Source organism: Crocodylus porosus, unplaced genomic scaffold (genome assembly GCF_001723895.1).
Source record: "Crocodylus porosus isolate Cpor-Errol unplaced genomic scaffold, CroPor_comp1, whole genome shotgun sequence".
NCBI classification, from domain to species: Eukaryota; Metazoa; Chordata; order Crocodylia; family Crocodylidae; genus Crocodylus; species Crocodylus porosus.
The window spans coordinates 37,431,276-37,444,982 of record NW_017728910.1 but is presented as its reverse complement, the minus strand read 5'-3'; the positions used below and the strand labels follow the sequence as shown (position 1 = coordinate 37,444,982).

The window sequence follows — 13,707 nt, the reverse complement described above, 5'->3', positions numbered from 1 at the left end:
TTTGACCCCAGTACTCTTTCCTGACATGGCAGGGGGTTGGACTAGATGATCTGCTCAGGTCCCTTCCGACCCTAGAAACTATGAAACTATGAAAAATACTTAACTGCTTACTGCTGACTTGTACTCTACTTTAGCTCAGAACTGAGAGACTTCCCTAAGTTTCAGCTGATGCAAATATTTATGCTTTTTTGAAAATTGATTTTTCACAGCATCCTTGTTGGGACTATTTCTTCAAATGGCTAACCCCCAGTCGCCTTTTTACCCAGCATTTTTGAGGTTGGGTGCCTCAGGCTTGGCACCAAGCCAAATTATTTAGGTGCAGATACTCGACACATTGGGAAAATCAGACCACTTTTACTTGGAAAAAGTGTACAAATATGGGTTTAAAAGATTGGACTTGGTAGCATTCAGATATTAAGGGTATGAGTCTGTGTCTAAAGCATAAAAAGGAACTGTTTATAGATTAACTTAATGTTATAGCTTCCTTTCCCTATGAAGGTCTGCAAGCACTTTTGGCAGGAAATAAATGAAAAAAAATCACAGGCCTCTATGATATATAATAAAAACGGAAGTATGTGGGAGAAAAGGGATTGAGAGTATAATGCAAAGTATATTTTTTAGATGGGAAAGAACACCGGCAAAGTTCATTGAAATAGATTGTTGTTTCTCCTTTTAAACCAGGCCTTACCAAGAATTTCTTAGGGTACAATTGTTAACATGGTGCTTTGCATATTTCTAGTTATTTTGTATTCAGTGATGTTCCTTAGCCTCTCAGTGATTCATTTTGGATTTTCTTAGGTGAGTGACACCTTTCCATTGGGACTTGTGTTTTTGTGTACCTACCTTTAATTATCTCATCACTGTCACTGTTGGCAGCAGTTCAGGCCAACTCCTACCCCACAATCGAAACATCTTTATTTTCAAACTGTGAAACTAAACATCATTCTTTAAAGCCACAAGTCTTGTCTGTGTGTGTGTGCATGTGTTTAGACTCTATTAAGGGTGTACCAGTGATTAATCCAAGCAATATTTCTTTGTGAAACATTCATACACTTTTATAGCACTAAGGCTGTTTAAGAAAGGTTGCCTTTGTTATATTTGCTACAGAAATACTATTGCATTGAAGTGGGGCTTTTAATTCTGTCTGACAGAGCTAGTGAAACTCAGCTTAACCACTGTTTAGCTCCTTATAGCTCAGCCTTACAGAAAAGTAGATGCATATGCCCCGAGAAAAGAGTCACAATTCCTACCCTGCTCCTATCTTTCTTATGGGAAGGCAGGGCATAGTAAGAGAACTTCAGTCTGCTTTCAGGCTCATCTTACTTTCCCCCTTGCATGCAGCCATTTCAGTTTTGTTGAGGAGTCAGACCTTGGTCCTTCCCCCTCACTTCCCATTCATTTGCCTCCCCCAGGGAGTGTTGGGCCAGCAGCCTTGCTCTCCTCATGCTGTCTCAGTAGGTCCCATGTTGCTGAAGAGATAACTTGGGGCCTTACTCCCTTGCACAAACCTAGGGCATAATCTTGCACTTAAAACAGCATTGGTGCTACAATGACATTTCAACAGAAGAAACAAGGGGCCCAATCCTGCTCCCAATGAAGTCCTCAGGCAGAGGATTAGGCCCCAATTTATATATGCAGCAGGGTGATGGATACACTGTTTTAACTCAGGGAAACTAAACAAACAGAAATTAGTCTGCAAGATGCAGTGATGCATGAATGTTATTTCATCTGCCACAAAACTGAACAGTGAAAAGCACAAAAAGTTAACATCAAGTAAACCGTGGGGAAGGAGTAAGGATGAGTGAGAAGAATAAAACAAAACATGCAAAAGAACAGAGAACTTACCACAGCCTTGAATAAGATCAAAAGAAGAAAAGAGCACATTTCTGCATTAACATCTAATTAGCAAACAGAATGAGTCATATCAATCTGTTGTTTACACACCTTATTATTACAGAGAGATGGCAATTGTACGCTTGCCAAACATGTCTTAAAAGAACATGTGGGCATCCCACAATCGCTTGCAGTGGAAAAAAGCATAAATTCATGCTAAAGGGGTTGCTTTAAACATGCTGAAGCATAGTATATGGAATAAAACTACTGTACAGTATACTGTGTAGAATCAGAGGTTGACAGAAAGCAAGTCAGAAAGTCAGCAAGAAATGCAACAACTAGCTGAATGTATTGCTCTGATTTATACTGCTTACAAAGATGGGCCAAACACCATTTCTTTTCAGGTTTTATTGATATTTTACTTACATAGCACTTCACTGATTTTGACTTCAAGGTCAGTTTTTCCTGAGTAAAGCACGTAAAAAACTGAGGTGCTAGTTCTGTTCCCAATTACAGACATACACATTCACAGCAACAGTTTACACAGATTCAGCTGAATGCGCTCTTTAGTAATGACTTCAGTATTTGGCCAATGCTGTTCCTAATGAGCTCTCCATTATACTGCTTTTCCCATCTTAGATTTCTAAGTAATGTGTGTCCAGAATGACATGGGTGTTGTATGTGACTCTGCATCTATAAACTCTTTAATGCTGACTTACCTGTCCATAAAATGCTACACGGTAATATCTTCCAAACAAACGTTTCTCAGAATTCACTACTTCTGTGACCTTCAGGTAGGATCGATGAATGTCATAGTACAGTTCTGAAAGTTTCTATGGCAAAAGGATGAGAGAGAATACTTTGGAAAGTGCTTTTGGAAAGGCTTTTTAAGATCAAATGCTCCCCAGGGACTAAAGTCATCTGCAGATGGGCACTTATTCCATGGGAATCTTCAGTATCATTAGAAGCTATATTCTGACATAACTTCTTTAGATGTCATTGTCAAGGCTTTTGCCTTCTTGTGGAATCAGTTTTGGGGCAAATGTAGATCTCTTGCATAGCTCTACAGTGAAAGTGGAATAGTAAGAGTTTAGCTCTGTCCAAAAAGTTGCTTGGTTAGCAGTTTTCCCAACCATTTCCAGCATGCTGATAGACTGAAAGTGTTCTCCAGTGTATGGGGGTTCAGATGAAAGCACTACAAAGCAGAGTACCTTCATTAACATCTGTCAGCATGGCCAGGACCAGGGTTGGGCTGACCAGCCCAGCACTTCTGTGTGCTGTCTTTAGGATTGGAGGAGGGAGAATGGAGCAAAGTGAGTTGTTCCCCAGCCAGTGCTAGTAGGTGGTACAGGTAGCTTGGTACCCCCCCCACTCCCTCCCTGAGGTGTGGACTCCAATCCACCCCTCTTGCCCTCCAGACTGAACTTACTCTCCTGCCCTCCCCATCTCCCATCCTGAGAGAGCAGAGCTTGGAGAGGGGCGTGGAGTTAGGCTGCATGTTTGCACTGTCTGTTCCCTATCTCCCCTGATCAGCTCCAAAGGGGAGCTGGATCCCATGCCCTCCTGATCCAACAGCAAATATGTGTTGGAACAGGAGGGTTGGTCTAACTCATGCTGAGTTAGTCCAGGGAGCTGCATATCTGTCAGCACCAACAATGTCTACCAATCCTAAATAGATAGTGACAGTGTTACTCAGGGTTAGGGACCATGATTAAAAACACTTCCTCTGAGGCAAACAACCTATGGGGCAAAAGCAGCTGTATAATATTTTTGTACCAAATTGTTCCTGGACTCATTATGGCAGTTCTGTCCCCATACAGTGCTGCAAACCAGCATCAGTCCATCAGTATTTTGCCTGCATGGAGACATTACTTCTTTGGACATTTAGCTTTTCTATAACATTGTGATAATGCTTTAAACCTCCCAGAGAAGCTATGTTTTGTTTTGGGACCCAGATTCTTAAATTGTGTACCATTCTGCATGACATTTTCCAGTTTAGAGCAGAATGATGTTCATTATGAGTACTTAACCTCCAGCTTGCGGGGGTCTGAAAATTTGACGGTTGGGGAGCAATGGCAGCATTAATTGCTGCTCCTCTTTTCCTAGATTTCTGGACTTGGGGGAGTCTGATAGGTGGATAATGGGTGACAGTGCACAGTCGGATCCATGTGCGGGGGTCAGGTCAGCACACACCTGGATCTAGTGTGTCAGGTCAGGCCAGTGTTCCCAGATGCAACACACAAGATCACACCCACTGACCATGGTCAGACACTGATGCTGTGTGATCCAGCTTGTGGACTGACTCTATACCATTTATTCAACTCACAGGGCTGAAAGGTTGGGCACTAGTGACATAATTCATTATTAAGGTCATTTTTATACCATAAATGAAAGGAAAAATCAAATAAAAAATCTGTAGAGTAATTTTGAAATGAAATCCTTAATCTTATATATTTCTAAGCTGCTTTTATTTTTATGTACATTTAATTTCTAAAAATGTACTTTCTGATGAATACATGGTTGTAGGTTGTAACTGGTTGGGTCACATGAGTTACAAAATGAAGATTCAAAGTATGTAACACTGGACATAGGCTAAAGCCTCTAAATAAATCCTGGCTGAAATGTTGATGCAACTTTTTTAGGCAGCAATAGTGTGGTTTTCACAAGCTTTGCGGAGTCATGTGCTTCTAGTGCTGGTGAGAGAAGCAGGATTTGAAATCAAAGTTTTCCATTGATTCATAGCTCAGGTAAAGCATTGGCATTTGTTAAAATCTCTACAGTTTGTCTCAGCCTGACCTTGTGAGATCCCATTTATGAGATAAAGAGTAATTGCTTTTGCTATATCCATTTGATCTTTCCCCTGACCCACAGGGCACCTGTTTAGGTCTTAATCCTACAACAAACTCTCCATAGGCCAACCCACATTTGAGCTCACTGCAGATGTGGGCCTGTGATCTGGACACAAATCCATATTGACCTGAACTTAGGCCACTGAGCAAATTTCATGTAGGCAACAGCATTTCATTCAGAGCTACAGAAGCCATGGAAAATATATTTGTGCGCAAGTATTGGAGAAGGTAGCTTTAATTCCATTATTAAAAGAAGCAAAACCTGACAAAATTAAAACATAGTCTATAGATGTCCTACTAATGGCAAATGCTAAAGTATGGATTTTTTCTTTAAAAAAAGAAATTTTAATTTTTAAAATCAGCTTACTTTAAAGTTTCTTTGTTTCTCAAACACAGCAATGATAGGCTTGTTAACCTCAGCAATGAGTTCATATCTTTCAGACTTCCACAGGTATTCTACACATAACTCCAGCTGCTCCACAAGGATGCCCTGTAACCATGCAAATAAAAATTCCCTGGTGAGTTGTTTGTCGATTACACCCGATAGTTATAATGTGGTGAATGTACATATGCATTCTTTTAGTTTGATATGATTTTGTTTTAGTACTGCCATACAAAGTTTGACAAGATCTTAATGAAAAACATTAGGCAGCTTTTGCAATCACATGTACAGCTAAATATAAAGACTTAAAATGATAATAATGTAAACTACAGTGTTAAAAAAATCCACAAATATTAAAAGATTCAGAAAATTACCAGGTAGCATACATCTGCAGCCCTTCTGCCTATCACTATGTGCCTTCAAATTACCAGAAGTTAAGTAGCATCAGGCTGGTTTAGTAAATACTTGGACCTTTGAAACAATATTGGAATGGTACAAGAAATGATGCAGGTGATCCATTGAGAAGCGTCCATTCGTGACAGTGACTGAGAGATAAAATACAGGTCCTAACCCTTTGTGGAGAAGAAGAGAAACTTCTTTGTACTTCTTGCAGGGATGTTTAAAACATGGCTTCCTGGCCAGATTACTTAAAAATTACATCTTAGATGCTTCTGTGGTGTTACTGCATGCTGCTAAATGACTGCTGTATTTTACCTGATGTGAGTCAGCAGGTATAGTACTGCAGAGCAAAGTGGTCCCTTGATATAGAAGATCAAATTTATAATGTGCACAAGTATCCTTTGCAAATAAAAGCTTGCTGTAATTACAGAACATTATTATGTAAATGACATCAGAGCTGACCTCATTGTATGGGGTATCTTGCATTCCAGAGTCTTCTTTCATAGCTCCTTCTTCTTTGATGTTTGGGGTTATGTTTAGGAAAGCTGACCATCCCATGGAAAATAAGCCTTGAAGTATAAGTAATAATAACACTAATTAACATATTCATAGCCATAGATTTTAAAAGGTATATCTCATAATTGTTAAAGAGGAACTATTTTTATTCCGCTAGGAGACTGGTGGCCAACTTTTTGGCAGGCATGCCACAGGTTGGGGGGAAGCAATTAGTATATAACCCAATGGTTTGCAATGAGCTTTCTTACACCATTATACATCACAATGGGTAAGATTTACAGATTCTGCCTCCTAGGCTAGAAATAGATGCCACCAAATGAAGTGGATCAGCTGTGCCAGGATGTATACGATGTACTTCTTCTGTCCATTGATGCTGTGGGACAATGGGTGTGTTCTCGCAGGATTTGAAGGGCCTGGTCCTGGACACCCCGAGAATTTTCACACAGGATTAGGCCCATCAAGCCCTGGGAATATCTGACCAGCTTCCCCCCCTTACAGAGACCTACCTCTAGGTTCGCTGTGTCTCCGTAAGTGGGAAACCCTGACTCTCAACTCACAGAGATACAGCCTAGAGATCTGAGGGGTGTGTTTCTGTAAATGAGGGAAAGCTAAGCAGGTACTCCCAGAGTTTGAGGGGCCCAATCCTATGTGGGAATTCTGTGGTAGGCAGGATTGGGCACCTCAAGCCTCTGGACCATCTGAAGAGCACAAGCAGCTCCAGGCTGCCAGCACTCTTGTGCCATAAAGAAAACACATGTCCATTGCTACACAGAGGCACAAACTGATACCATCTTCATTGTGGCCACCAATTTGGATCAGGTTATCTTATCCTTTTCAAAATTCCCTTTTTTTTTTTTTACTCATATCAATATAGTGCATGCTGAGGGTTACTATGAAATATGCATGATAAATTAACAGAGATTAGCAGAGAGTAATACAATTAAAAATCATCCTCTGTTTTATACCTCTGCTATATTCTAAGTAAAAAAATGGAGAAGGACAATTCATGTACTGTACATACTGGGCCTGTCTCTGCCCCTACTAGGACCCACAAGAGCTTTGTCATAGATATCAGTAAGGGCAATCCCATAGCTAGACCGCTTTCCCAGTGATGCAACTGATACTTGCAAGCTTCAATTAAAAGACTTTATGAAGATGCTTTAAATGGTTCTATTTAGCTCAGACTTGGTATAAATCAGACAAGTAACAAAATATTTCCTAATATTAATTGCTTCCTATCAAAATCAAAATCATGCATCATAATTCTTTTCTCTTTTGAGAATATATTTTTTCACTATATCAGTTTAAGAGCACTAACTTGGCTTTTCCATTGTGTTATCTGACCCATAAACAGGCATGGTTAGAACACTCACTTCCTCCAGTGTGAGTTGTTAGTAACAGATTACTATCAGAGACTTGAGCATCTTCCAGGAGCATACGTGAAGTGCAAATCTTTTCCATTTTCCAGTAACCTATGGTAGTGTAAGATGTTATTAGTATACTGCTACTGGTACGTGTTAATACATGCACATCTAAAAATGACACAGTAACAAATGAAGCATTCTCTTTTAAAACCAGGAAACTAAACATTCAATTTAACATTTTATTTAACACAAAATATATATTTTATTATTGTGGAGTTAAGACAAGAGTTTACTAGTCACACACTGAAACTGTAAACGGTTTTTGAGGAATACAAGAAGTTTTGAGGATAGTTTGAAAAGAATATTGTGACAACAATGAAATATATCAACTATTTGTGTTCAGTTATATCATTTTCTAGATAAATTACTGCTTTTGAAAATGTTTACCTTACCCTTTCTTTTCAGGTATTCTGCAATGAGGGCAGCAATATGGATATAGCACATAGCAGCCTGAAATGAGACCATATGAATATATTCAAGTATAGCATATATTCTGTATCATCAATTTGCTGAGGGTCACAAAGATGCAGCAGCATTATCAGAATGTGGCTTGGAAAAGTTAAGCAAATTTAGCTTGACCATTTCATTAAATAATAGGTCAGATGGTGAAACCCTTATTCATGCAAAACTAGATAATTAAAATAAAGTTTTGCCTAAATATGATTAGAGCAAATATTAAATAAGGACCTTCAAGGTTTGACCTCAAGATAATATGTGTTCATTTTTAAACAAGGCGCCACTGGAGTGATAAGATGGAAGTTCAAATCAGCAATTAAAAACCAACAGAATTTTTGCCCAAAAAATGGATTCTGTGATATTACCCAGTGCTAGAAAAGCTATAAAAAACAGTAGAAATTCCACGGTCTTGTCTACCTTAAGAAGTTATATCAAAACTTATTTTAGCACCCTAATTAGCTGACCATGACTTTGTGGTCAATGTAGACATGGGCAAATCAGCTAGTTAAGTCCAGGTCCATAGATTCAAATACAAAATACCCAGGCATTCATATAATTTATTTCAGACACATGAGAGGGAATGCATGCTTCTCTTTTACCACCAAACCCTTAATAATTTTAACTTGTATATAGCACTTGTCCATCAATAGGTTCCAAATAAATTCTAAGTTCATGTAAAATTACCTCTGACAAATCTCCATTTCTAACATGAATCTTGGCCATGCTTTCAAGCCAAGTCCTACGCAATTCAGGTGTGCTGGCATAGGAGTTTGCTAAGCTGTACTGCAGATCCACAAGCATCTCTGGATCCTTCTCATGTTCCTTCATCTGAGCTGTCGCCATTAAAACTGTCCTGATGCGTTTGGTCAGGTCCTTTACTTCTGCTGGAAAGTTACTGTTCTTTGGAAAAATATGAACAATCAATCTTTTACCTTTTCAGTAAAAGGTTCAATCAGCTATACTTTTCTCAGGCAAACTCAAGAGTATCACCCATGAATGGGCCAAACTCTAGTCTATATATTCTGGTACTAGTTGCAACACTGCAACATGGAGTAACTCTACTGAAGTCTGAAGCAGACTTATGCTAGTGTACCTGAAATGAAATCTGACCGTTTGCTTCTAAAGGGTTGGTAATTTAGGCCTAGATTCTGAACCACTTAGAAATGCTGAATAATCTTTATTTCACATGAAGCCTTATTAATTTTAAGTAGACAAGTACCACTCAATGTCTTCAGAAGTCCTTACCCCATTAAAATCACACTGGTAAAAAACACAGCCCTCATATTAACCCCATCAAAAAGTATTTCTTGAAAATACTTAAGTCAGTTTTCCTGTTTTTCATATAGAGCTGGTCATGAATAAATCCTCCTTTTTAGGGGTTTTGTGGCTACTGCTGCTTTTGCACAGGTATAGAGAGAAACCATACAGAACAGTAAAATTCTGGCTTCCTTTTGGCTGACTGTTGAGAACGCTGCAAAAGTCGAATCTATGGTTGCTACATCAGCACATCAAAGAAAATCGGTGTTATACTTTAAAAGAAAAGATAGGACTTCATCATTCTTGCACTAATTTTGCACCAAGGCTGCTATTAACTTCAGTGGACTTACTACTGACTTACACCTCTGTCAGTGAAAGCAGAATCAGCTCCAAAGTAAAAACCTTAAAATGCTTCTTGAAAAGCATTTGATATGAACTTCTAAAAAATACCCATGAGGAGCTTTCAAACAGTTACAAATCTGTTAATATATTCAGTAAAGGTATTCCAATTACTTATTAAATAATCCTTATTGGCAGTTAAGCTCACCATTTTAGGCTAGCACACTTCACAAATCAGTTTACATTTCTATGAGTATATTTGTTATATAACTATATTCTGAACCATGTGGATGAACCATTTTTCGCTTAAATATTTTTTGTCAACTATGATTTTGACTACTTATGGCATCTTATTAGTCCCATTCCATGATTTTTATTCTGTGACTGGATGAGTAGAACATTCTCAAAAGGAGAACAAAAAGTAATGAATAACATAGGATATAATTTTCCAATAAATTAATTCATGCTGAATTATTAAGCTTTTGAAATTCACAAACATTTTCATTACTTCCCAGTAGTTTCTAAATACTTGTGAAATACATAATATAAAATCATGATTCACTGCAAAATGAAGTCATGCTTTCATCCATGAAGGTATCTGTAAATCAGTTCTTACTTAAATCACTTGAATATGTAAATCATATCCAGCCATCTGTAATAGCTGGGTGAGTGACATAAAATGTTTCTTACTTTCATCTGCTTGTCTCCATTTGCAAAATTATTTATAATAGCAAGTGAATGCTGAAACCGAGACCCTCCAATCCCTGCATCTGCAATCAGCTGGCTTACAGCTTTGATGAGCTAGAGATGAAGAGAAAAAGAGAGTCAAATAGGGTTATTTAGCAAAAAAAAAAATGAAGTTTGGAAATCATGTTTAATCCCTGGTTTACATACATTGATGAATGCGAGCAGTAGAGAGGGCTTTACACAATTTTATCAAGACAAAATATAGGAAAAAACTATATGAACATAAATTATAATAATCTCATATGCATTTATAATTGTTTAACTTTTAAACTAGTGAGACCTGCCTCAGCAATGAAATACTCCAATTTTATGGCTGCCGGTATGAGACTGAAGAGGTAAATTAGATTCATACAGTTTACAAGTGGGTCAGATTTTCTTTAAGATCTGGATCTGATATACACAGCCTGTAGTAAAACTTGACATAACTGGCCAGTTTCTTGTCACCCCAAGAGAAGAGGCCATTTGCAGAATTCAAAGAGCTGTTTCAGTGGAATACTTAATAATAACCAATAAAGATTGTTTCCATTTCCCCTGACACTTTTCTCACCTGTAGATGGGATCTGACTATTGACTTCTGCTTGTTAAACTCAAAGTTCTTCCTCATGAAAGAATAAAGAAGAGCAGATGCCTCTGTCTGAGTTGATCGTGACCGATGGTTGCAGCACTTCAGAATTTCATAGCAAAATGATCCACACAGGTCTGCCTGCCCTTGAAAGAATGCGGATGGGAACTATAGGAAAGAGGTATGAAAATGGTTAGTACTAGCCTCAGACCTTACTGTACTATGAGACAATATATTGAGTGTCAAATTTTCATTTAAAACCAACTTCCTTTTCTCTCTCTCTCTCCATGCTCCAAGTACTCACACTGGTATTTAGCAAAAACACGTGCCACTAACCAAACATACCCTTGTGAACTAAATGCAAGTAAGAGAAACCTCTGGGTGCCAGTTTGTGCACACACGGTTGGCTGTTTATAAAACGCAAGTCAAACTGTTCTTTGTGGAAGTGCACATAGCAGCAGGAGCACAGCCTCCTAAATGGATCAGACCCCAGTATGAGTCAGACACCCACATGAGTCGGACACCATGGTAAAAGACCAGCAAGAAGAAAGAAGTTTCACACAATACATCATAGAAAGCCAGGATTGCACTTCTGAGCAATAATTTGAACAGTGTTAGAAAGCAGGCAGTAGAAGAATGTAAGGGCCCAAGTGGCTCTGTCATCTGGAAACTACTGATCATGGACAGAGTGATAGAGCAGAGAGAACAGAGTGCATTGCGTAGATTCCTCTAGTTTGGCTAGCTCTAGATTCCTATGGAGATTGGTGTCCCTGAAAAAGCCACAACAGAGATTAGTAATCTCAAACATTTGAAGAATACAGTGGCCAGTGGCTACAGCATGGATGTATCCAATGTTGTTAGATATTTGCTTTCCTGCCACTACACAGTCTTGCTTGGCTCCTGGAAGTCTGGTGTGTAATTTAAAGCAGTCTGTGGCCCTGAGCCCAGCAGTCTGTGGCCCTGAGCCCTTGAACTATGTAGTTGGGAAAACTGTGACTTCTTATTTTTACAACCCTCAGAGATGTTTTGGAAGGATGGTACATAGGCTAAAAGTTTTCTGGACTGTGTATTATTTACTGGGTCAGACCATAGGTCCATCTTCCCCAGTATCTTGTGTCACATGGTGGAAGAGAAGATGCTGAAAGGGAAAATTCCCTTCCAACCCTAGAAACTATGAAACTATGAAAATGAATTGGGTATGGCCAGGGTTTCTTCCCCTCTGCTTCTCTCCCACTTACAGCACTTAAAGTCTAGGAAGTTTTAGTTCAGAGGCAGTATCCCTAACTCCCATACTCAATAGCTACTGGTGCCCCTTTCTTCCAGGAATTTGTCTAATCCCTTTTTTGAATCTAGCTGAACTGCCAGCTTCCACATCTGCTGGCAATGAGTTCCACTTTAATTGCATATTGTGTGAAAAAGAACTTCCCTTTATTAGTTTTGAACTTACTACCTATTAGCTTCATTCTATGACCCCTAGTTCTTGTACTGAGACAGTAAATAATAAATCTCTACTTATTTTGTAAGCCCTTATTATGAACCCCCTCAAATGTCTCTTTTCTAAACTGAATAAGCTTAGCCTTTTAGTCTCTTTTCATCCTGAAGCATTTCCATACCACTGACCATCCTTGTTGCCCTCCTCTAGACCTTCTTTAGCTCTTCTATATCCTTTTTGAGGTGTGGGGACCAGAACTGGGCATTGTATTCAAAGTGTGGACTTACCATGGATTTAGAAAGGGGCATAACAAATTTTATCTTTTGTTTACAATTCCCTTCTTAATAATTCTGAACATTTTGTTTGCCTTTCTAATAGCTGATGAGCACTGAACTGATGCTTTTAGTGAACTGGCCACAATGAATCTCAGATCTCTTTCCTATGTGGTAGCAGCTAATGAAGAGCCCGTCATAAAATAGGTATAATTTGGGTTATTTTTGCCAAGGTGCATCACTTTACATTTATCTACATTGAGTTGCATCTGCCATTCAGTTGCCCATTCACTTAATTGTGCCATATCCTTCTGTAATTCCTTACAGTCCACCTTGATCTTTATTACTTTGAATAATTTTGTGTCATCGGTAAATTTTGCCACCTCATTACTCACCTCTTTTTCCAGATCATTTATGAATTGTGTTAAACAGCACTGGTCTCAACACTGATCCCTGGGGCACCATGCTGTTTACTTCTTTACATCCTGAAAATTGGCCATTTATACTTACTCTTTTCTTTTATCTTTGAGCCAATATCTAATCCACAAGTGGATGTTTCCTGTAATCCCACAATTATCTAATTTAAAAGCCTCTGATGGTGGACCTTGTGAAAGAATTTTTGGAAGTCCAATTATACTATGGCACCTGGATCATCCCGATCCACCTGCTTATTGACACCCTCAAAGACCTCTAGGAAGCTGATGAGGCATGATTTACCCTTGACAAAGCTGCATTGATTCCTCCCCAACAACTCGTGTTCATCCAAACCAAACAATTGTTTTTATTACTGTTTCACCAGTTTTCCAGGAAAAGAAGTTAGGCTTACTGGCTTGTAGTTCCCTGTGTCCATTCCAGAGCCTTTTTTTTTACATATGGGAGTTACACTGGCAACTCTCCAGTCCTCTACTACCACAGCTGTTTTTAGTGATAAGTTGCATGCTACAATTAGGAGGTCAGCTATTTCCAATCTGAGCTCCTTCAAGACCCTAGGATGCAGGGGTAGCAGTGGATATAGTCTTCCTGGACTTCTGGAAGGCTTTTGACACTGTCTCTCATCCCATTCTCATTAAGAAACTGGGAGGCTGTGGTGTAGACACCCACACAGTCAAATGGGTCACCAACTGGCTGGAGGGCCGCACCCAGAGGGTGGTAGCATGGGTCCTTCTCAACCTGGAAGGACGTGGGCAGTGGGGTTCCGCAGGGCTCGGTCCTCGGGCCCGCACTGTTCAACATCTTCAT

The 13,707-nt window shown here is 39.1% G+C and overlaps 1 protein-coding gene and 1 long non-coding RNA gene across 6 annotated transcripts in view; one reads left to right on the top strand and one right to left on the bottom strand.

The window, feature by feature from the left end:
* The window catches only part of DOCK10 (dedicator of cytokinesis 10), a 202,821-nt gene that overhangs the window by 18,326 nt on the left and 170,788 nt on the right, over positions 1-13,707 (bottom strand). For 2 of the 5 annotated variants that reach the window (XM_019533052.1, XM_019533053.1), the window contains exons 43-51: positions 10,750-10,932; positions 10,146-10,256; positions 8,544-8,759; positions 7,796-7,853; positions 7,353-7,451; positions 5,926-6,032; positions 5,050-5,172; positions 2,553-2,666; positions 1,846-1,851 (exon numbers count right to left, since the gene is read on the bottom strand). In XM_019533052.1, coding sequence (XP_019388597.1) covers positions 1,846-1,851; positions 2,553-2,666; positions 5,050-5,172; positions 5,926-6,032; positions 7,353-7,451; positions 7,796-7,853; positions 8,544-8,759; positions 10,146-10,256; positions 10,750-10,932 — 1,017 coding nt within the window. The remainder of the gene's footprint in view (positions 1-1,845; positions 1,852-2,552; positions 2,667-5,049; positions 5,173-5,925; positions 6,033-7,352; positions 7,452-7,795; positions 7,854-8,543; positions 8,760-10,145; positions 10,257-10,749; positions 10,933-13,707) is intronic. The other 3 variants (XM_019533056.1, XM_019533054.1, XM_019533057.1) reach the window with 3 other exon arrangements.
* LOC109308627 overlaps positions 10,871-13,707 on the top strand; it is an 8,349-nt gene continuing 5,512 nt past the window's right edge. The window contains exon 1 of the long non-coding RNA XR_002100658.1: positions 10,871-10,956. This is a non-coding gene — a long non-coding RNA (uncharacterized LOC109308627). The remainder of the gene's footprint in view (positions 10,957-13,707) is intronic.